The 24,958-nt window shown below is 33.5% G+C and overlaps 5 protein-coding genes across 6 annotated transcripts in view; 2 read left to right on the forward strand and 3 right to left on the reverse strand.

Moving 5' to 3' along the window:
• Positions 1–3,833, reverse strand: part of LOC131672819 (uncharacterized) — a 34,134-nt gene extending 30,301 nt beyond the window's left edge. The window contains exon 1 of the mRNA XM_058950299.1: positions 3,572–3,833. The gene's annotated coding sequence lies outside the window, so the exon portion shown is untranslated. The remainder of the gene's footprint in view (positions 1–3,571) is intronic.
• Positions 3,834–4,615: 782 nt separating this feature from the next.
• LOC131672820 (uncharacterized) lies at positions 4,616–6,880 on the reverse strand. The gene is made up of 6 exons (XM_058950300.1): positions 6,552–6,880; positions 6,094–6,378; positions 5,787–5,966; positions 5,162–5,457; positions 4,956–5,083; positions 4,616–4,843 (listed from the first exon to the last, which is right to left on the reverse strand). Exons 1-5 carry the CDS (start codon positions 6,732–6,734, stop codon positions 5,056–5,058), a joined length of 972 nt encoding a protein of 323 aa, XP_058806283.1. The 5' UTR covers positions 6,735–6,880; the 3' UTR covers positions 4,616–4,843; positions 4,956–5,055.
• A 3,922-nt stretch (positions 6,881–10,802) lies between these two features.
• On the forward strand, positions 10,803–12,521 carry LOC131672847 (EARP-interacting protein homolog). The gene is made up of 6 exons (XM_058950344.1): positions 10,803–10,940; positions 11,081–11,306; positions 11,394–11,608; positions 11,711–11,892; positions 11,960–12,253; positions 12,333–12,521. Exons 1-6 carry the CDS (start codon positions 10,899–10,901, stop codon positions 12,493–12,495), a joined length of 1,122 nt encoding a protein of 373 aa, XP_058806327.1. The 5' UTR covers positions 10,803–10,898; the 3' UTR covers positions 12,496–12,521.
• A 409-nt stretch (positions 12,522–12,930) lies between these two features.
• Positions 12,931–16,150, reverse strand: LOC131672846 (RNA-binding protein pno1). Its single transcript, XM_058950343.1, has 6 exons — positions 15,927–16,150; positions 15,554–15,665; positions 15,045–15,343; positions 13,923–14,024; positions 13,552–13,641; positions 12,931–13,464 (listed from the first exon to the last, which is right to left on the reverse strand). Exons 1-6 carry the CDS (start codon positions 15,999–16,001, stop codon positions 12,937–12,939), a joined length of 1,206 nt encoding a protein of 401 aa, XP_058806326.1. The 5' UTR covers positions 16,002–16,150; the 3' UTR covers positions 12,931–12,936.
• Positions 16,151–19,180: 3,030 nt separating this feature from the next.
• On the forward strand, positions 19,181–24,851 carry LOC131672800 (serine/threonine-protein phosphatase 2A 65 kDa regulatory subunit A alpha isoform). Of its 2 annotated transcripts, XM_058950272.1 has the most exons (10): positions 19,181–19,645; positions 20,293–20,484; positions 20,551–20,770; positions 20,852–21,012; positions 21,076–21,503; positions 22,880–23,074; positions 23,150–23,393; positions 23,465–23,708; positions 23,788–23,837; positions 23,919–24,851. In XM_058950272.1, the coding sequence occupies exons 1-9, from the start codon at positions 19,553–19,555 to the stop codon at positions 23,790–23,792; spliced, it is 1,782 nt and encodes a 593-aa protein (XP_058806255.1). In that variant the 5' UTR covers positions 19,181–19,552; the 3' UTR covers positions 23,793–23,837; positions 23,919–24,851. The 2 variants fall into 2 exon arrangements, with proteins under 2 accessions (XP_058806255.1, XP_058806254.1); XM_058950271.1 differs by having other exon boundaries at positions 23,788–24,850.
• Positions 24,852–24,958: the final 107 nt, after the last annotated feature.

Here is a 24,958-nt window from a genome sequence, read left to right on the forward strand (position 1 = left end):
AGGAAAAAGGAGGCTCTGCAGCGTTATGCGATACGTAACTTTGAAAGTCAACCTCGTGTGCGATAACGTTTTACTCGACCAACTCGTCGATTAGGGGTCAAATTGCCGCTCGAGGAAGAGCGACGGACAAAAAAATAATAACCCAGCGAGAGCTTACGAGCGAAATGCGTACGCTTGTATGGATATCATTGAAATTTCGCCGAACGGGACAATCGACGCGCAAAACATGTGTGCCAACTGGCACTGGAAAACCAACTTTCTAACATCCCAGCAAGTGTACAAACAGGAACGCACACGCACGTAATTAACGATCGCCAAGCGCGACAATGTAAAATTCTCCGACGTCAAATTAAAAGCAGCTCTCTGACGAATAATAGAAGTCTTTGCCGTAAAAAGGGGAAGTGCATTCGTCTTGCCGAGCAAAAAAAGGACAGCAACAACACAGCGTTTCATTATTTTAATTAGCTGAATACTACTAATGCACGATACGAATTAACGCGTCTGTGGCTTTTTTCTTTGTTTCGAAGCTTTCACCCGTATACGTACAAGTGCATCTGCAAGTTGTTCTTTTATTTTTTTTATTTTGTACAGATGACTTTTTACGAGCGACTTTCGATTCCTTTTGGTTCCGTAACCCGGAGGTGTACCGGACGGAAGTTGGATTCAAAGATTCGAAATTTTTGTAGCTTTTAGTCAGAATCGTAAAAGAAAATAGAAAGTATTCTTTTTTTTTACAATTTGAAAAAGCGCGGATCTTGACGTACGTTTCCAATAGAAATTTCGTTATTAGGATTCTTGAAAGAGAAAAGATGATGAACGGAGAGGGAAAAAAGAGATTGGTCCATGTACGAAACACTTCAAGTTGTTTTTCTAAGAATTTTGAAGGGCTACGCAATCAATTCACTTTAATGAAAAGACCACAATCGTTCTGTGCAAATGCTCCAATATCCGAATAACCAAAAAAATAAAATAACACCAGATTACAAAACGATTCTCACACCTTAAAAAAAAATCCTCAACGACTTTGCGAGCTGAAAGCCAATCTATATACATCCACGCACACAGCAGCTTATAGTAAAGCCCGTCGAAATAGCATTTCTCTCGCGAGAGTTGTCCCCTTTATCATCGGCGAGCCGCAAAAGAGAGAAAGAAGAAGTCTTGCTTGAATGCGTGCACCGCAAACACGCGACGACGACGAGCAGCTCTACGGCAGCAGGCAGGCAGGCAGGCAGGCAGGCAGGCAGAGTGTCTCGAGGTCAGGCGTGAGAAAATCTCGTCCGTGCCTTTGCACTTACTATTATAAACGTTGTATTCGGAGCTTTGTGCCGGCGTACAGAGCACATTTTTTGGAGAGCAGTGCTTGGACAAGTTTGCTCTATTTGGCCTTACAGCTAGTCATATGGGATCACATATCGGGTAATCTCTCGTATCGAAGATTATTGAGATATTTTTAAGTCATCGAAGAAAGCTACGAGAACTCGATTGGAATCAATCGATAACAATCGAAAGTCGGTCACTCGTCCATTCGTTCTCCCGTCGAATTTCATTTCCTCCCTCGGATACACACGTTAGAGCACAGAGCTCGCCGCGTCGAATAAACAATATACCCAGAGCAAGGAAAAAAATGTACCGCTGCTTAGAGGAACCTCTGCGCGCGTGGGTCAAATAAGGCACGCGATGCGCACAATGAACCGGTAAAAAAATCTCTCTCTTCATGTATCCCGAGATGATTAACGGACGTCGTGTGCTTTTTTTCTCGTCTCTTCGCTTGACAAGTGTGAAAAAACGAGGACCTCCTTTTTCTCCTTTTTACGCCTCCGTTATTTACCGTTAACGAAGAGGCGCCTAGATAAAAAAAAAGAAGAGACAAGCGAAGTAGCAATTCGGATCGGAATGCACGTGCGTGTGCGACGTTATGTAAGGATGATGAAAGCACGCCATTCGATTTATTGCCGCGCGTACGGAAGGACGGTTTTCCTTCGCGAAGGCTGTGGAGCGATGGGGAGGTCCCGAATGGACGGCTGATCGTGTCGAGAATGTTTTCGCCGAGAGAACAATTTTAGCTGATGAATTCATTTGGCTGCAAAATTAATCTCGTACGCGAGACTCCCAGCGTTATGTACGTGATTTTTGTTCACGGGAAATATCGAACCTACGCGTTACTCAGCGTCGATGCTCTTTCCATGGTCGGAAAAAAATTTTCTGGTCAATCGCTAAAAATGAAAGTGTACTCGCGGTGATTTCACATGCCCAAAAGAAGAGCGTCATTTGCAACGAGAGGTCGGACGCTTTTGCATAACGCACCTGCTTCGTTTACGGGAAAGCTAAATGGCCGCTCGAAAAGCACCCGACAATGCATTCCGACGTCACTAAGACCGAATTGTGCGTGTCCTTCAACGAGAAATTTTTCCGGAACCTCAATCGGTGTAAATGAGAATTCGTTTGGGAGAATGACAAACACAATGGCGCAGGAGATTACGGAGAGAGCATTTCGAAGACAATACGAGTCTGACAATTTGTTTTCCCTAAGAATTTCAGTTAATTCGTCCGTCATCGTGGTCACTTTCTGCAACGGAACCATAAAACTCAGCACGCCTGCGTAAGGCAATAAACCATTATGAGTATTTTACCTGCGCGCGGGCGATTTTTCATCTGAAACACCATTCAATTTATTCGGATGTCGAGGGATATATATTGACCTGCTGCCCGGCACTCTTACTTAGAAATATACGGGACGTAAGCAGCGCACGAATCCGGCATGTGTGGTTTTTGCAGATTCTCTCTGGGCTGCACAAGAGCTAAATGCGAATGTTACTGATTTATGAAAATTGTGCGGTGCGAGACATGCCGAATGTACCTCTCGGCTTTATCGATTATCGCACAATACACTGATTGTGCACAAAATGTAGATTGTCACTTTACTAATCACTCCTGCAGCTCATAATAAACGGATTTCGACACTCCGAATGCAATTTCAATTGGCAACTGTTTTGGAACTACCTGCTATAAACAAAAACTTGTCTCGCGATCGGAGAGATTGAAAAAGTTTTTTAACATACATACAAATGTAAGAGGCTGCACGTATACGTGCACACAGTGAGACCGTAAAAGTGCAAAACTGCACATCGTCTCGCCCTGTCACAGAGAATCGCATAATCAATCTCTCATGTAGCGCTTCAAAGGCGTAGCTTCCCCCAAAAAACCACATCACATGCACGTATAGATATATACAGGGACGCAACGAGAACATTCCGCAAAACAAGTCCTATATCCCCGTGCACACACACGCGCGCGCGCGCGCACTAACGCACAGACACGTACATAGGCTTTAACACACTTGGCATCAAAACGCGGAGCAAAAATCGCCTTGGTTGCGTCTTTGAAGGCATTGAACGGCTGTTACCATTGCTTCCTCGGCAACAAGCACACGCACGTATAGGTGTCAGGCGCCGATAAACACTTATTTCGCTTACTTCATCTCTCGCACACTCACTCGCAATCCACCTCTTTTCATAGCGCTCTCTTTTTCTCGCACGCAGAAGATGAATAACAAAAATAAAACCACACTCACCGTAAAATCAAGCTTTCGACTTTGCACGGACAGCAGAGAGAAGGTTTCGGTATCACACGGCAAAGAGGAGGCACCACATTTTTTTCGCAAACAAAAGTGTTGCAAAGCTATGCACAACGTGTGCGTGTTGCAGGTGCGGTTTACGTAGAGAAAGTGCAGTCACCTATAACGCGCTCGCGCTTAGAGCAAAGCTCCGCAACGTACATACACTCTTCTGCTGGCGACGATCGAGCCAGTACTGACTACTGACTCTAGCTGCTTCTTGACATAATTTATCTCGCCGCTGCTGCCGCAGCTCCCCTGCTGGCTGCTGCCTGGCGCAGTAGTTGGCGTGCGATACCGTTCAACTAACAACTCCAACTTTTCAACCAATATGTTGCTCGGTAAAGGTTGGCAACAGACCGAAGCGGTTGGTATGTCAGAAACCTATGAACCCTACAGTCGAAAATAAATTTCTTACGCGTCATTTATGTAGAATAATGCTTAATTTTCAAACAGAAAATTTTCGACTTAACGCAATAAATCCTGTTTTTATAACCCAATTTTTTATTAACAATAAAAAAATATTCGAGACTTATTTGTTATTATAAGTAATTCCTTTGCAAAATTATGATATTAATTCAAATTTATTACAAATTCACATTCTTTTAAAAAACTATATTAAATCTACTTTTGGAAATTATAGTTGAATGGTTTTAACAAAACTGAGAATTTGATGTTCGCATAATCAATAATAATTAGTCAAATTTCAAGCAAATACATTTTACTTATTAAACTAAATCAATAAAAATAAAGAAGATGAGCTATTTCCAACAATAATCTTGAAAGGTAAATTATATATTATTAAATAAATATAAAAGTAGACAACATTTAACTAATTATTAGTATATTTATTCTAGAGTAAACAAAAAAAACAGAAAATCATACAAAAAAGCACTAAATATTATAGTTTATTACTGAATATTTAAAATCACTGCTTGGTATCAAGTTACTGATAATGTAACTGCATTGACCTTTGAGTTAAAAAAATGAAGTTGTAAAGATAACAATTTACCTACGACGTAAATTCTTATATATTTTGAATATTCAATGTGCATTATAATAATAGCTTTTCCCTTTATCAAGTAATTTTGTTGATTTTGTTTCGCTTTATCAAGTAATTTTGTTGTTTGATACTGTTGCGTTTATACTGCTTATACTGTGATAAGTAAATCTTCGTGCGTGTATAAAATTTATTTGTCTTTCAGAATATGTTAGTTTAATAGATATTCTCTAAAAAATGTATGTAACATCGGAAATTAATATATTATAATATATTTTACGGGAAAATGTTGTCTGAGTAATTTAAAATTTCTATCAAAAGAATTAAATTATACGAACTTACATAATTACAAAAAAGAAATTCAAAGATTAGGCTCAAGTTAATTTATTTCACCAGCTTATATATACACATGTTCAAATACCTTCCGAAGAAACATTTCAGTTTAACGTATACCTTCTTTAATTTTTTTCCTGCGGTAGTAAAATAAAATTGTTCGATTGCAGCATCATGTATTATTGTTTTATCGATATAATGTTATTCTTTTTTACCTTATAATTAATTCGACATTTAACGCAACAGCTGAATATACCAATTTGCTAAATAGAATACGTAGAGAATCCTCTAACTGTTGAAGTTCAACACTTATAATTGCAAAATCATTCCATAATCCTTTTCTTTTTTCGTATTGTAACAACCGGAATAGTTGCTTACAAGAACTTATATACGTAGGTAATAGATGTTGTGATTCTGGAAGTGCTTGGATAGTTTCTATTGAATGTGTAATAGCAAATCTGTACTTTCCACTCATGCTTGGAAATCTGCTTGTTAAAACTGGAGCTATAGGCTATAAAGAAAAATTATTACTACAATAAATACTATAATTGGAACAGATCAGTTTATTGCCGAGTTGAATTTGTGAAAAAATAATGAAAATATCGAAGTTAGAATAACGCAGATACCTCGATACAACGGTGATTTCAAAGATTATCACTTACTAAGTAAAAATTAAACTTGTTATAGTAAGTTTGGAACAACCCGTCGTTTTGAAAAATCTCATCATTTTTAATACTGGGATATATTTAGGAAAAACTATTAGCTTTTTACTAACTTATTTGGTAAATAAAACAGATAACTAATGTAAACATAAAAATAATGTATGTTTATTTAGCTCACTTGAATTCCTTCTAACGTTTCTTTCCACCAAATTTGTGATTTATCAACATAGTCATGATTAGTTTCCAGATTGTTTTTATTATTTTCATCCTTTTTTTTCTCTACTAGAATATTTGTATATTCACCAGCCTGTTTTTTATTTTGATTTATTACATAAATTGCTTCACTTTTGCAGATATCCTAGATCCAATAATTATTACTATATTATTAAAGCAGTGTGAGTGCGCGCACGCGCGTGCATGTGTGTAGAATTGAATTAATGTTAAAAAATATTCTCGCCGCATGTTATAATCCACTGATTTCATACCAAATCAACTTCCAATTCAATAGCTATAGATATCATGTTGCTAAATAACAACTTTAGAGTATTCTCTAACTGCTCAAACTCCGCTTTGTTTGAATATCTCTTCCACAATTGTTTTTTCTTTCCTTGTTGCAGAAATTTGATAGAACTTTTACAAAGTCTTATGTACGTAGGTAAAAGATCTTGCGAAAATGGAAGGTCACGAATAAAGGTTTTTAATTCATTGATAACCAATTTGTATCGAAGTGTCATGGATGGAAATAGTTTAAATAAAACTGGTGCTACGGGCTGTAAAGAGGATAACGATAATAAATATTACAAAATGTTTTTCAAAGAATTATTACAGTATTAGTTAATAATACATAGAAAAGAAAGGTGCAATTAATTACAAATCTAGTTTTTTCACACCACAAAAGAAAATAATCAAGAAATTTAATAAGAATAATATTCAAGTTGCTTACCTGAACTTCGTCTAAAATTTTTGCCCACCGGTTCTTTGATAAATCCGCGGCATTAGAGTCTAATTTATTCTTTTTATCTAACTTGCTGCTGTCAACTTTCAACCCATTATATTCATATGCAAAAGCCTGTTCGACGTAAGTTTCTCTTGGAGTATCCTCAATTAACTTTGAATTGTCACCCATAGAAATTATTTCGTTTCGGTAGTAGCCTTTTTTATTTTCTTTTAAGTCATTTCGTTATCAAAAAAAGCGGAGACATTTTACTCTTGCAGATCAGGTTTACAATCAGCGAAATACGGTACGCAACTGAACTATTAATGCAAGTGACAATTACCAACGCTGATCTTTATCTTTGCACGATCGATCAAAAGTTATTTATTAAGCAAATCACTTGCCAGAAAAGAATCAACATTACAGTTTTGGCCTTAGTTCAGTTTTGAATATGAGTATATTATATATATACCCATTGCATGCGAGATAAAAATAGAGGCAACCAGAAAGTTTCGAAAAAAACGAGCAGCCTGTCGAGTGTAGGTGGTATAGCTGCTATCCTAGCGATATCTACAACTGATAAACCGCAAGACGTTGTACTATATCATTTATATAGCCTATAGTTTCAGCTGTTTTTGTTTTTAACTAAACATAAAATATATACATACTTCTTATTTTTGAAGAGGACACCTGACAATGACGTTCAAATATCGCAATCAATCGATTATGAAATTAATAAGTTTAAAAGAAAAGGATTCAATCGTGGTTCATTTACCTACACTTCTATAAAGTTTAATTTTAACCCTGTTTTATGGAATTCACAAGATTAATTATATTATTTATAGAAACACGTACACCAGACATTACGAAAGCCAAATAACAAACCATCCTAATTTATTTGTAGCTGAATTTAACTATTGTTAATATAACATAGTTCAGAATGTGGGCGGATCATATTGAAATTGTAGTTTTAAATAGTTTTATGATGTAATATTATTTGATAATAAAGAGCTATTGACACACAACTTTTCGATTTTTATTTTTATTTTGAATCAATTTATCGACTCAAAAGTCGTTTACATAACAATAATATTATAAGAGCCGGTGAATTAGTATACTAATAATCCGAGTAATAAACTACGTAGAGAGGATAAAAATCTTGACACAGTCGTGATTTACGTACAGTGGTTAAATGTATATAGGAGAAATCTAGGCAAAGCGTAGTACCTAAAGGTTTATGAACGATAACTTCGTTCAGATACGTACTATTCAAATTTTTATGACTTATTTTCAATCTTCCTGGAAAATTCTATCCAAATATATATTACTTAAAATTTTTCTATTTCAAAAACTCATTCTCAGAATATTTAATCATTAAAAATCAACTTTCACAGATTATCAATAAAAGCCGAGCAAAGCGAGGCACCTACGAGAATCTGCAATAACTTTCTTCAATGCATGCGAACCAAATTTTGACGACGGGCTCTTAAAAAATCTATCAACTTAAAAAGATTTAAAACCACTCTGGAGCTATGACTCTCTCTCTCTCTCTCTCTCTCTCTCTCTCTCTCTCTCTCTCTCTTTCAGATATTTTCCGTAGCTGAGAAACGTGATTATTCTCCACACACACACACACACACACACACACACACACACACACACACACACACACACACACACACACACACACACACACACACACACACACACACACACACACACACACACACACACACACACACCCACACACACCCACACACACACACACACACACACACACAATTATCCAAAAACAAGCTAAAAACTACATCCAATGTACATTAATTTATGTATTTAATTTATTTTAAACTTTCAAGTTGATAGAAATAAAAATCTATTATTAGTTCTAGGAAACTCGAAAAATGTATTAATAGATTGTATGATTAGATTTTATCGATATCTTTATATAGTTTAAACTGGGAGTTAAAATTGAAAAAATTATAGTCAATAAATAACGACGCTCTTCATTCGACCTGTAATATTGATGGACTTTTTCTGCAAACAGCTGGAATTATACCCTTGAAGAATACTTGGAAGAGGGCCCGTTGGTCCGGTGACGCTTTACCCAGATCTCCTCTAATTAAAAAATGGTCTTGATATGCACAAATTTGAACGTGATTGTTGCTTTTAAAACTTTTTAAAACTGTCATTTTTTAATCTCCAATTTCGTAACTGTTTATCTGAATAGTATATAATGCATTTCAAAACAGTATATATAAATTAATTGATTGTAAGGTTAACTGATTTTACCAAAATTACTACGTTTACGCAATCAGTAGCACAATTCGAAAGAACTTTAAATTATGAAGTTAAATTCTCTTTTCAATGTCAATTTTCGAAAATGAAATAAATATACAAAAGTTATAAAATTTGCAATCATGAAAAATTGTAATGAATTATATGAATGAAAAAGTTACAAAATTATTTAATAGAAATTACTTTTGAGAAATATTCGAAACCATGGAAAGAGTTTGAGTGGTTTGTCTCGCCATACAGATCCTTCTGGAAATCTGTCTTTAAAATTTTTCGTTTACTATAGAATTTTTATATTTCTATCTGTAAATAGCTTATTTTTCTTTCTCATGAAACTTCTTCCTTGAAGAAGCTAAATATTATTATTTGTTTACACCATTCTCCATCAAAATAGTATTGCTGAAATTAAATTTTTTTGTTATTTTATATAACTTATTAATAATGTTATGAGGTTAAATTTCTTATAGAATTTATGTCCATCTATTCTTTGATAATCGAGAGTATAGATAACATCTGATTTCAGTGTGCTCTTTTTAATTTCATCTTGAAGCTTAGAGACTTACTCGCCATAAGTCTTTCCAACTATTTGCGGATTTTCATTCACAACTTTAGTTATGCCTTTATCATTCTCTTCTTGTCATTTTGCTGGTAAAAGAAGCTAAGCAATTTTATTCGTATAGATTATATTTGTAATTTACAGCAATGTTCGGTGTAAATATGCACTATTTTGATATAGATGCACACGGTGCTAATTAGCAGTCGAGGCCATGACCCCCTTAACGTTGCTTTGCAAGTAAACCAGCTGTCAGAATAAAATCATCATCGATATTTTTGCTTGCTTATTTTTGAACGTCAACATTTTGATGCTTTGTAAGCGAGATTAAATCGAATAAAACTAAAGACAACAAAAAGCTCAGGCAAGGATACGTAGCCACGTGGTGCAATAGCTATTACAGCATTATATATATATATATATATATATCCAGATTTTATGGACAGCTATAAGAATATTCGGAGTCGTAAAAGGTAATGTATCGTTTTCAAACAGATCTGAAAAATGTATCATTGACAATCGACGAAATCTCAAATACCATTAGGTGCTCGGTCACTAATTGTCACGTGTGACTTCAATTGTTTACGGCAAGGTCATCGCATCACTGCTGTTGTAACTGCAAAAAATTTCAATGTCATAATTTATAAGAAACCACTACTATATATTGAAAAAATAAACTGAAGGTTTCCACGAGCAAAATTTAAACCCTGTTTCAATCGAAAACAATTATAAGAAATTTCAAGAGTGTCTTGGGGGCTAGTAAATGCAAATCTATCAGTTAAAAAATTAATAAAATCTATGAAAATCAGTTTATCAATTCGCTTCTTTCATCTTATATTTAATGATATAATTATCAAGCCTTATCTTATTATTTTATCTAATTCGTATTTATCAGTTTCCAAAACTTTCTGCAGAAGTTATTTTTATTTGATCAAACAATTATGTATTCCAGATGTTATTATTTAAATAATTTTATTTATGTACCTTCTGATACATATAGCCTTCTGATACATAGCATAGCCTTTTAATGCAAAGAAATAACATAAGTGACAAACAAATGACTAAATGAGAAGAAAGTGGCAAGATAAGCTCAAAAATCATTTTTAGCAGGTTAATGATTTTAATTTATCATCGACTATGAGCAGTAGTGTGAAATAAATTTTGAGTATGAGGCTTAATTAAGCTCCGAAATAAACGATGTTAGAAAAGCTTTCGCTGTCGCGCGAATTCATTATGTACGTTTATATTTTCGATCGTCAGAAAAATAAGAACCAAACTCAATATTATGTAACATTAAAAATTATTTAATTCATTTTTTTACGATGATGTCGCTGGTGCTGCGACAAATCTAAAAACCACGTGGCGGCATCTCATGGAGACGTGCGTCGGTTCGGATTGGATTCACCGGTGTATTGTGCAAGATATACTATATCAGCTGTTTGTTGCTTTCGTTTTGACAGAATTATTGCAGTGCAATTTCTCAAAGTGCTCGAACGCTTTCATGAGGTAACATGGAGAGAGATGCACCAGTTATCTATGGCTTAGAGTTTCAGGTAATTTGTTTGTTTTTATTAAATGATTTTAATGGTGAAATTTTATTCAATAAAATAATCAATGTATTCTAATGATTTTACTGCTGAATAATATTATTTTTTCAATAGCCATATACATAATCATTGTCATGATTTTATAGGCTCGAGCCCTATCAGCTCAATCTGCAGAATTAGACACTGTTAGATTTTTAGTTGGAACACAGTCCCTCAAGTTTGCAAATAATCAAGTACATCTCGTAGAACTTAATGAAGAGACTGGAAATCTAAAAACTCAAATATTTCAACATTCAGTTGGTGAAATTTGGTCTATACAGGCATCTCCTACCGAACCTGATAAATTCATAACATGCTATAATTCATTAACAGGTAAATTTCTGAACATGAGTTTGTACTATTAAACTTTCGATGATCAATAAATTAATCAATGAGTAAGGAAATATATTTATTCTATAGCTGATGGAACTTGTCAAATGAAAGGAGCTTTATGGAAAATCCCAAATACTCAGGATATGCATGAAATTGTGCCTTTGGAAAGGTTAACTGATATAGACACTACACTCTATGGAAATGAGCTGAAAAATATTATCTATCATCCTACTGAATCTAAAAAAGCTGTGTCTGTAGTTGATAATAATTTTGTATTGTGGGATCTAAGTTTTAAGCCACAAGTAAGACTTTTTAATTTAATTTGAATTCAACTATATTAGTTTAGTTAGTATATATTTAAAACTTTAGTTAGTATATATTTAAAACAGCTCATGACGTTGTAGCCAGTCACTGTTGGAACACTCCATAGTAAGGGGCAGCCAAGGTTTACAAATGGTAAATGGAATCCACATAATAACTGCAATCAATTTGCTACATTAAATGACAACAATGTTCGAGGCTGGGATTTCAGAGATCCAAAGGAATCTGTATGGGCAATAATGTCAGCACATTCACAAATAATCAGGTAATTAGTGGTTAGTAAAGCAATTGTTTTTAACCTAATATTATTTTTAATATGTTATTATTTACAGAGATCTAGATTTCAATACCAATCGACAATACTGTTTAGCAACTTGTGGAGATGATGGTTACATGAAATTTTGGGATATTCGAAATCCTACTGAGCCAATACTGTCACGAATGGAACACTCTCATTGGGTTTGGTCCATAAGAATTAATCGATTTCATGATCAATTGGTTCTGACATCAAGCAGTGATTCACGTGTCATTTTATGCAGTTTAGCATCCATATCCTCAGAGCCTTATGGGCATGTAGTTTCTTTAGAAGAAGGTGCATCAATGGAAGAAACTTGCACCAAGGAAAAGTGAGTTTGAATTTGTAAAAATAAAATAAAAGTTATTGCTGTAAGTACAAGTATTTTATATTCTCTTTTTTTTCTACAGATTGGAAGATGGTGTCATAAGTAAATACGAAGAGCATGAAGATAGCGTTTATGCAGTTGAATGGTCATCTGCTGATCCATGGACATTTGCATCATTAAGTTATGATGGACGACTCGTTTTAAACAGAGTACCACGAAAATATAAATATCAAATTTTATTATGATTATGCATTTATTAACTATATTTTAACTTCACATTCATGCTGATTTTTATCATTAAGAAACATAGTACTGTTATATTTGTATATAATATTGTTTGCTTATATCTGCTAAAATAAGGTAATTATTTCAGTTTCACAGATATAAATGTTTTATATCAATACTTTACTAAGAAAATATTTTATAAATGTTGATCTTACAGGGTGTCGTAAGAGATTTATTTAATAAATTTCTAAATTTTATTGATGGACAGTAAGTATGTTTACTATGCAAGAAAATGATTTGTGAATTCATATGTAGCAAAAAATAGATTTTATAAATTTCCACATTTGATTGCTTTACAAAGATGATACTAAATTATGAACCTTTTTTATTTAATCTTATTTTACATAATGTACAATAACTTACGTTTACTTAGACTTATTTTAATATAAAATTCATTTATTCTAAAAGCTTTCTGCAATCCTACTAGCAACACTTCTGAGTTGTCCATATACTTTAGATGGTGGACTTCCAAGAATTAAATTGCAAATTGACCTTCTGGCCAATTGAATATTTTGAAATGATCCAAGTATATGGATTTTGGCATCTGCTAAGACGATTCTGGTTTTTGTGACATTTTCTATTGTAAATTTTGTCCTTCCACCTTTACCTGCTAGCCTGCCGATAGCTCTAGATTTGTGATCACCTTTGAGAGATTTCACGTCATTGATCTCAAAGGTTTCAATAAATAAATCATCTAAACGTAATAGAGCTAAGGCATCCTCAACTTCAAATCCATAAATAAAAGCTTTAACAAAGTCAGCTCCTTTTTGAAGGTTTGCAATGTCGGGAGTCTCTGGACTGGTTCTCAATTCAACATTTCTTGTTTTTAAGTTGAAACGAATCTGTAACTGCAAGTGTTCGACAACTGGAGTGAAAATTTTCATCCAATTTTCTTTTAGAGGTGTATATCTGTGTGCTGGTACTGAGATCTATAAATAAAAGAAATACTAAGATAAGGACGCTTATGAATGGATTATTTGGTTGGGAGATGATATTTGATATATCAAAATGCTTGCCTTTCGAACTTCATTTCCTTGAACATTCTTTACTCTTTTTGAATGTGGCTTATTTTTAACCTTTCCCTCAATGCCATTCACTGCATCAACCTATAATAATTTTTCAATTATTATAACCATTTATATTTGAAATATTACCCAAATAATATCAATTTCCAATTTGTTTAAATAAAATATTTTTATTTTCTAACCAATGTTTGAAATGTTTGTTTAATTAGCTTTTGTGTTTTTAATCTTTAAACTAAATTGAATAAATTATTTACATAAATTGGCCATGAATACATGAAAAAATAACAATTATTACTACAAAAATTACTACAAAATATCGTATATTAAAGATTTAGTCTAAACATAACCCTATCAAAACATACCTCCATCTGACTTTCATCTTCGTGAGGCCTTTTCGAGGCTTTATTTTCCGCTGCGGCCTCCATAACTTTATCAGCTTTCGTCTTTTCGTTAGGAATTATTTTCTATTGGAAATATTGCAAATTAGTAAATCTAAGAAATGCGTTATGTTAAACGTAAGACCGAAATAAAACACGTGTTTATAACATTTATCTTCACCTCGCCAAGCCAACGAATATATATATATATATATATAAGATATGGAGATTTATAAGAGACTATATCTATATCTATACGTTATGGAAAGAAAAAGAGTCACGTGACTGATCAAGTGGGGGTGGTGAATTTTGACCTTTTTTTGTTTGAACACTAACATGTGCACTGTCCAAATATTTATGAATACTAATCATTTCATTACATTCTTTTAAATAACGGAAATACATTTGTACATATAGAAATAATTTTAACCTCTTTTTCCATGTGTTTACAATCAATAAAATAGTTTTGTATATAAATAAAATTACTTTAAAAACGTATAATTTTTACGAATAATCTCTAATTATTTGTAATTTACTTGTTATTATAAACACAACAATGTGTTTAAAAAATTAAAAATATACTATTTACTATTCTTTTTCTTATTTTTGTAAATCAATTCCAAACCCGGTTCTGAATCTCCACCAATAAGAAACGTCGTATTATACATATATATGTAATACATATTACCGCAAGCTAGACGTCGAACGCGTCGACATTTCAGATGACGCCCGCCATTATGCAGTTTACCTTAGTTATAATCGTCGCGAAGTTGAATGTTTCGTGAAATGTCATTTTTGTCGCAAAAGTTTTAACAAACTAATTGTATCAGTATTTTAATCTTAAGTCCAACGCAAAATTATAAGAATCTTTTATTTTACTGGATATTTTGCGGGTTTGCTATTTGAGAACCCCTGACTACTGCTATAATAACATTTGCATCGGCAAATAAGAGAGGTAATGTACATATCAGATTTATACTACTTTATACTACGTATAAGTAGAAAAATAATAATAATAAGCTTGAAAATTTTGAAAATAATGATTATATGAGAAACGGTAGTTGTTTAAAGAGTTATGGTATTGTCAATTTGCAATGAATAACGTACATTTTTGCAGGATAAAATGACACCAACAATAGTTAGGAAGAAAATTATTGAGAAAGGTCCACCTGGCAGACCAAAACATGAAGTCTGGACCTTGGGTTTTCGAAGAGTGCTTAAACACTGTGATAAGACACATCGCACAATCCATGCAGCTTTTTGTGTCATCTGTAGTAAAGTATTATGCAATACAGCTTCAAAACGTTTGGCAGCACACAGACGAATATGCAGTTTTGAACAGACTGAAGAAACTGCTGAGTTGCTTGAAAAATCAGAAGTTGAAGGAAAGGTGAAAATATTTACACCTGAAAATTCAGCAACTATTACTTTTGTAGATATGGATGATACCAGTCAGTTTATTGAGAGTTCATCCAGTAATGTTACAAAGACTGAATATACATTTTTAGATAATCCATGTGAAAGCTTTGAAGAGTATAAAGTACATTCAGCCTCAGTATTCACAGATCAAAAATTTGAAATGGCTATGGCTAAATTTTTCATTGGCTGTAATATACCTTTTTCTGTTGCTGATTCTTCATATTTCCAAAAGTTTTGTCGAGCATTAAATTCAAACTGTAAATTGTTAACAAGCGAGTATCTGTCTGGTCCTCTGCTTGACAATGTATACTGCAAATTTCACAAAGATATGAAAATCAGTCCAACATCTGTACTACTAATTGATGGCTGGAAAAATGACAGTACTAATACAAAGAATGTTACAGTTATGATCAAAACGGAATCTAATGAAACAATTTTTTTGAACAACCACGAAGTATCAACTGTTAAAGATATCATGCAAGAATTGACTGAAGTTACCAAAACATCGATAGTTGAAGCACTTGATCAATTTAAAACTGATATTTATGCTGTTATTATGGGAAATACTACCTTTTCAGTTAAAATGGATGGTGTACCAGAAATATGGCAATTCCCTTGTAACTTGTATGTTGCTAAGATTCTCATCAAGGATTATGTTGATCAAGACGTCATGAGTTCAGTTTGCAAAGTTTTAAAACAGGTAAATTCTACTTATAAAGACGATGATCTTGAGTCTAAGATTACTAGTGACAACCGATGGAACCATACCAAAAGTATTTTTGAATTCTGCATTAACAATCTCCACACAATTCAGTCTCTACTTTCAGAAGAAAATTTAATAAAATTATCCAAAGACTATAGATGTCTATTTTTTGATGATGACTTTATTCAAAAGATTAACAACTACATTAGTTTTTTGGAGTCTATCAATGACTTGATTGTAGTCTGTCAAAATCCAAAGTCAAATATTGCAGACTCTGCTGAGCAATGGCTAAGTCTTATTATGACAGATGATGATTCAGAGTTTTATCAAAAGCTAATTTCTCGAAGAGATTCTGTGGTGAAGATTCAGTGTTTGGTAGCAAACTACATACATCCTGAATATAGAGGAAGAAAGTTATCAGATGAACAGATGAACAAGGTGGAGGAGTTTTTGTTGAATGAATTAGATTCAGAGGGATTAAACAGTTTGCAGACTTATGTGAATGGTGATGGTATTTTCAGAGTTTTGAATCAAAAAGAAGGCTTATCTGCTCATACATATTGGAGTCTTGCACGCAGGACTCATAGTGATTTAGCTAATTTGTGTCTAAAGCTACTTGGTGTACCTGCATCTATCACTCCAAATTATTCACAGATTTTCAATAGCAACAAAAATAATACTCTAAAGCCAGATAAACTAAGGAAGCTTATTGCTGTGTATTATCACTTGAAAGAGAGTGAAGAAAGAGCAGAGATTGAATAGTGTATTTTTAATACATGATAGACTATTTAAGTTTATATTTCTATTGAATTACAAAACTTTCTTTATATATTTATGCTTTGTAAACGCGCTATTTTTTTACTATTGAAAACCTATCTACTAAATTAAAGTCTATTTTTATTTTGTAACATAGCATTTGTTAATTTATAAATATATATATATATTATTCAATCGAATATCTGATTTTGTCTAATAATTTTTAATAATATACTCATAAAGTCATTATTTAGTATTTACTGATGGTACAATACGTTACATTTTAAGAAAGTTTGGTTTGGAAAAGTCTATTTTTCGACATTCTGTCTGTATAGTGCGACTTTTTCGTATACTCGGCCAAAAACGTACGCTAAAAATCGAATTTTCCACACTTTGCATAAAAAAATACTGTATGATACATGTTCAGCAAAGAGATTCTCGTCTAACGTGTCTGACTTTCCTCAATCTTCACATAACTCGGGCGTATTGTCCTACGAGACGAAAATCTATTTTTCCGCACTTGTATCGTAATTTATTATTTCAGTGCAAAAAATAGAAATTTTAACATTCCATATTCAAACTAATCTAATATGAACTGATTATAACCTAAATTGTTATTCATTCAACATAAAGATCACGCCGAGTATATGATATCATTTTGTCCTACTGGTGGGGGCACTACCGAAAAAAATGTTCTTATATGTCAAATGTTTTGTTTTTTTTTATTACTCCAAGTTTATTTATAATTTATTTAACACAATCAGACAATTAGTCAATTTAATTATTATAAGGATATATTTAAAATTACTATATATCATCCGCGTATGTTGCTGTAATAATATTTGGAAACTTTGGTCGATACGACGTGAAAGATGTTGACCCTGCTTTACGGTTCTTTTGCATCTATTAACTGATGTTTTGTTACGTTTTTATTTATTTTCACTTAATAAGATCTATTTTGTAAATTTAGGAAGCTTGTAAATGGGTTTTGTAAAATATTTTTGAGTTTGTGCAGTTCTTGAGTAGAGTTAATTTATCAAACGTCTATAGGTGACATCAAAGAATATGCCGGTGCAATACTTTTTTTCTTTAAGAGATTTCCTCGCAACAGATACCATTTTATTTACTTAATTTGTCGTGGAATGATTACGCTTGAAATCAAATTAATCACCGAAAATAAGTTTTCTATTGATTATTATTAGGTTGATTCTGGCTACAGAATATATTTTTTACAAATTTTGGAAAGTACTGGTCAAATATTAATAGGTCTGTACGAAGTTACCTGTTCTGCTTCTTTATCGTGTTTGGGTACTAAAATAATCTCTGCTATTTTCCATTAAGCAGGAAATAAGTATTAAAGCAGATCGAAGTCATGCATCAAAAATAATTCTCATGTATCTTATTGCTATCGAGGCAACTTCTTAATTGACCATTTTTCCTGTAATATTATCAAGTCCAGGAGCTTTTTTGTTAATAATATTATTCACTATTTGCAATACTTTCTTTATTTTAATCGGTACGATTGGTGTGCTGTCTTAGACTTCAAGGTTTTCGAGTAATGTATCTACTTGTTCGCCATATTATACTTTGAAGAGGTTTGAATACTGTACGTAAAGGTGATTTGCGAATGTTGTGATTTTTTCTTCGTCTCTACTGATTTTACTTCTTCACTTTTTTTATCTTGATTTTCTTGGAATACCTCATACTTGTTTTTACTTAGTCAATAATCTAATTGGGTTTGTCTTTTCTTATTTTGACTTTGTATTTAAATACCTAGACTTGTTTGCTGTCTTTTGCCGCTCTACTTATTAATATTAATTTGTGTTGGAGTAAGTCGTTATTATGTTTATATTTGAGATATAAAACAAATCCAAAATAATTGTCACTCTGCTAATTAGAATAATAATTCAGCTTTCCGAGAAGAGCGCTATGTACACACATTTGTTCTCCTCGGAGATCAACCGCGACAATGAAATAAGAAATAACATAATTAATTTAAAAAATTCAAACAGAAAACATTTCTTGAATGTATGAAAGCTGCTCCTTTTTGAATTTGGTGAAAACTAATTCCTATTGTGCGCGAACAGAACCAAAGTTTGATTTATGGTAACAGATAATTACGGATGGGATTAGTTATTTTTGTATAGCTTATAAAATAAAGTAATTACATCGGGTTTTTGAGAACAAAATGCAATATAAATAATTTTATTATCAAAATAAACTAAAGTCTGAATTAAAATTTCAACTCCTATCTACCACGTTCGCCTATGACGTCAGATAGAATTTTCGTAAAGCGCACGCGCACTACGCATGCAACACATATTTACATCGCGTTGCGCCGTCGCACTCGTCAGTGCCACTCGCCTCACTTTTGATCACGACGTTGCGCGCTCAGTGATTCATGGAATCGGTCCCTCGGTCTGCTGCAATCTACGATATCCACTTTAAAATAGTAGCTATATAGATCGCTGGGAAATCTTCAGCGGCTTTATATTTGATGATGCTTTAATTGTATAAACGAAGAGATCGTACAAAAGAAGGTGATAACATAAGGCTAGGGAAAGTCCAAAAAAAGACGCGGCATCGACGTGTACATAAAGAGAGGTAGCGGCGGGTATAGAAGTACGTATACCTACACACACACACAAGTGTGAGAGAGAGAGAGGTTGAGAAAGAGAGCCATAGCGGCACGACGATTCGATCGTTAGGCTGAGAGAGCAAGCAGAGCAGCAACAAAATGGCAGCAGCGAGTACGAGCGAGGCTAGTTCCGACGATAGCCTCTATCCTATCGCCGTCCTCATCGACGAACTCAAGAACGAGGATGTCCAGGTCAGTAGATTTATAGCTGAATTCGCCTTAATGCAAGACGCCGCCCGGTACACTTGCCAATCTACATGTATTTCGGTCTATCTGTCGCTGCCGCCTCTATATGTGTATATGTATGCGTGTACACACATGTGGCTCGCCGATTTAGTAATTTATTAGAAATGCTGCGCTATACACTTCTAATTATTGACCTCGCAACTTTTTCCTATAGTCGTGCCTTCTGACAGATTGATGTTTGATAGAAATGATGATCATATTTCAATTGAATAGGAAAAGTTGACTAGTGATTAAAAATTTTGAGGGGGATTGTTTCGCATAATCAGTACTTCTATTTACTTTGTTTTATGTCATTTGTCTCGATATGATTTATGAGTATTAGTACATAGACTAGTATGCAATTATATGTTAATGCAATAATAATAAATAATACCAAACCACAAACTACTGTGTATTTCTGTATGCAGAATGAATTATATAAACCAATTTTTGATTAATCTAGTCATAAAACTACTATTTTTCAATTTTATTTTAATTATCACCAAACATCTGTCAGGCAGCTCCATATATGTGAAAAGTATAAATTAGATTATATGAAAATCATACTTGTATTGTTATTGATTAGACAGTTTAATTAATAATGTCCATTTCAGCTACGACTTAATTCCATTAAGAAATTGTCAACCATTGCCCTGGCTCTGGGTATGGAAAGGACTCGCTCAGAACTCATTCCCTTTTTGACAGAAACAATATACGATGAGGATGAAGTTCTTTTAGCACTTGCTGAACAACTAGGACAATTTAATTCACTTGTTGGTGGACCAGAATATGTGCATTGTTTATTAGTAAGTATTAATCATTTTAACTAAGATTTGGAAAGTGCATGCACCTAAATTGTTTTTTAATTGCAGCCTCCCCTAGAATCCTTGGCAACTGTGGAAGAAACTGTTGTTCGAGACAAAGCAGTAGAGTCACTGCGCAATATAGCCAGTCAACACACTCCACAAGATATGGAGGAATATTTTGTACCATTAGTGCAGCGTCTTGCTTCTGGTGACTGGTTCACTTCAAGAACATCTGCATGTGGTTTGTTCAGTGTTTGTTATCCTCGTGTTAGCCATGCAATCAAAGGTACCAATGACTCAACTGGATTATGTGAAGTCAAAGTTATTTTTATCAATTAGTCTATATTTTGTTTTTGTATTCTTCTAGCTGAACTAAGAAATCATTTCCGCAACTTGTGTCAAGATGATACACCTATGGTCCGTCGTTCAGCTGCTGCTAAATTAGGAGAATTTGCCAAAGTTGTTGAAAATGAATATTTGAAGTCTGATTTGATTGCTATGTTTGTCATTCTTGCACAGGATGAACAAGTAGGCTATAATCTTGGAATGTCTTATAACGATTCTACATACAAATTCATTTTCTATTCTTAGGACTCAGTTCGTCTGTTAGCAGTAGAAGCCTGCGTGAGTATCGCGACTCTCCTTCAACAAGAGGACGTAGAACAGTTGGTAATGCCGACATTGCGTCAATGTGCAACCGATCAGTCATGGCGAGTACGTTACATGGTCGCCGACAAGTTCACGGACCTTCAGCGTGCTGTAGGTCCAGAAATTTCTCGTACCGATCTTGTACCAGCTTTCCAAGTACTCCTAAAGGATTCTGAAGCTGAAGTTCGAGCCGCTGCTGCCGATAAGGTGCGCGACTTCTGCCAGAACCTTGATACTTACTATCAAGAGACCATCATTATGGCTAACATCCTACCATTTGTCAAAGAACTCGTTGCCGATGCCAATCAGCACGTCAAATCTGCGCTTGCTAGCGTTATCATGGGACTTAGTCCTATTCTCGGCAAACAGAAGTGAGTTTATTGCTGTTATTATTGCATCTCAAAATCTATTTTTTCTTGTTCATATTATTAATCAAAGATGAACACTTTTTTGCAAATCTGTTTCTTTCATGTGAAATTCTTCATTATTGAATAGTCACTCAATTCGTACATTAATCTTTCGCGAGTGCCTTAACAATTAAATTAAAAATATGAGTGATATATATCAAAGTCGACGATATAAGCGAAAAAATGTCACGGAGAAATGTATTACGTAAATCAATTTGAAATTTATTAACCGACGCGATTACGTCATATTTTTAAACATTACATCAATATCGAGATGCAAAGAAATAAACTGCATTCTTGTCTTCTAATTTTTTCATAAAAATAAAAAAAATTACCGTTGCGTCATTGTAATTTTCTTAAAAAATGTTGTACATTAATGTGAAGTTTTTTTTTATGTATATACATTAATTCACGATGATGACAACGAAGAAAAAAGAATAAGTTCCATTGCAGTTACAAAGAAAAAATACTTGTTGCTCATGTGCACGTGACGCAAAGAATTTTTAGCAAAGATACGGCGCGGCGCATTGTCTCCTTGAATGTCATAACAATAATCGCCCTCCCCGCTATTATTGTATCAGGGCATTCACAGCGAAAAAAGTTTTGTAACGCGGAAGACTTGATCATATTCATTCTCTCGGCTGGCGCTCATCTCGCAGTCGCGATCCAACCACCAACTGGCCGATTGTAGATCTCGATCAGGCAATTGTTTTTCTCATTTTCATTTTACAGGCAACAAATTGCCTGTAAAAACGGCTTCATCAACGGGAAAGTCACGAAAATTTTCAGGTCAAATGACCATTGTTCGTGCTTCCAGGTATATACAATAATATATACTTGTTAGATAAACGAGAGAGTTGTTATGTTAGTGTGTGAGTGCAACAATGATTATTAATGGACGATAACGAAATGATTGACTATTCTATAAGATTGCAACCGTCACTGCTTCATTGTCGTAAATTGGCGTGATTAGTAATTACCTTTTTTCCTTTAAATAGAATGAGTCATTTTTTTTTTCAAGAATTGTATTAATGTTATTTTTGATTGTGACTGATATGACAAATATAATTTTTTTAAAGTATTTCTGAAATAATTTTTAAATAATTCTTTTTTATCTTGAGAAACATAATAATTCTGAAAACAAAATTTACGTGTGTTAAATTTTTATGATTGTCATATATTGCACCGTGTTTTAACTAATACTTATGAATAAAAATAGCAAATATCTAAAAAAAATAGATACACGTGAAGTTGACGTACAATTATTTTGAATCTAGCTGAAAATATACAATTAAAATAATCTAAACATAATTCATAAAATTAACCATTGTTTTTTTCAGCACAATTGAACACTTATTACCCCTATTTCTATCACAACTCAAGGACGAGTGTCCGGAAGTACGTCTAAACATAATTAGCAATTTAGATTGTGTAAATGAAGTAATTGGTATCCAGCAACTTTCACAATCTCTTTTGCCAGCGATTGTTGAGTTGGCCGAGGATTCAAAGTGGCGAGTACGACTGGCAATCATTGAGTAAGTCAATTCACTCGCTTTTGAAACAGTTCAACGTTTTAAATATTAAATATTAAGAACATCCTTCGTCTCTAGATATATGCCTCTATTAGCTGGCCAATTAGGCGTGGAATTCTTTGATGAAAAGTTGAATTCTCTGTGTATGACTTGGTTGGTAGATCACGTTTATGCAATACGAGAAGCAGCGACGTTGAATCTGAAAAAGCTCGTCGAAAAGTTCGGCCCAGAGTGGGCACAAAATACAGTTATTCCAAAAGTCCTTGCCATGTCCAGGGATCAAAACTATCTTCACAGGATGACCTGCCTATTTTGCATTAATGCAAGCATAATTTATTAAAAACACTTTAAAACTGAATAGAATACATATGCTAATATGATCTGCTATTACAGGTATTAGCAGAAGTATGTGGTCCAGAAATCACAACAGAAGTAATGCTTCCAACAGTGTTGGCAATGGCCAACGATAATGTAGCGAATGTAAGATTCAATGTTGCCAAGACACTCCAGCGGATCGGTCCGTATCTAAAGCCCAATGCAGTACAGTCGCAGGTTAAACCTGTTTTAGACAAACTTAATACCGACACCGACGTAGACGTCAAATACTTTGCATCGGAAGCAATTGCCGGCATTGCAGGTAAATAACTTATTCTCGTGATTTTTTTGTTGAGAACTTGATCATTGCAATATTTACTGACTATGCTTTGCAATTTCAGCATAGGTTGAAATAGCAAATCACCGAGTGCATTTACCACATACTCCCAATGTAAGCGATAACAGTTTACAATATTGACAACAAAGAGAAAAAAACTAAGAATACAATGTAAACCACCACATTGTTTCACAGGAGAGTACGCTACTTATCAAATCCATCTAAAACAACGTGCATTACGTGAAGGAGAAGAGTACCAATGACCGTAGGAAAAAAAAATTTGAAAAATTTTAGAGAATAAACATAAAGTTACACGACGTTTTTAGTTCTGTTGTATTTGTATATCTATAATATTAAACTAAGTATTGAATATTCGATTTGAGAGGGTCTCGGAGCACATTACAGGAATCTACCTCCTAGATTTCGTTATTTATTTATTGTTAAACTTTTTGTAAATATCAACTCAGTAACCCTTCGAAATGACTTAAGGTGGCTGGATCAGATATTTACGAAATTTGAAAATTCAAAAAAATTATGAAATCTACAAAAATTTTGGTAATTGTGTATTCCTAGTACCCGTATGTATTTCATATGGACTCCTGTGACTCCGTTATCCTCTTAATTGGTAAACGTGTATCTCTCGTACATACTTAATTGTCTTAATGAGTAAATAGGTACCTCAAACTTTCAGATCCATTGATTTATAACAACCGAAAAAATAACCACGCATTATGTACTAACGTAAATATGTAGAAATGTAGAAAAAAGAACAAACTTGAAGAAGGACTGTTTCTAAAACGATTCATCCCTTTTTTAAATTCCTTCAAATATAACAACTTTTATGTTTGAATTCATATTTTACAATTCAAATATTTTTTTATTTACTTATTCTCTTATTGCAATTTTAGCTTATTATCCCCTCTATTAATTGTAAAATATTTTTTGAAAAAAAAAAACTTATTTTTTATTTTTCAATGGATCGTGAAAAATTTTCGTATTAATTACACTGTATTGGATTGTATGGAGTATGTAACAAATATTTTGTGAACATAAATGAACTCAAATAATTTGGAAATTTAATTTAATAATTTGTTTGAATTGTAATATTAATTTTAAGTGTAATTATATCTTTTGAAAAATACAAAAATAACAATGCACTCCATTTTTTTATTTCACCTTTGATCACTAATATGTAGGTATTTTCACATATATTTATAGTATCAAAAAAAATATTA

Source organism: Phymastichus coffea, unplaced genomic scaffold (genome assembly GCF_024137745.1).
Source record: "Phymastichus coffea isolate CEN01 unplaced genomic scaffold, Cenicafe_Pcof_1.1 PCOF00159, whole genome shotgun sequence".
Classification (NCBI taxonomy): Eukaryota; Metazoa; Arthropoda; class Insecta; order Hymenoptera; family Eulophidae; genus Phymastichus; species Phymastichus coffea.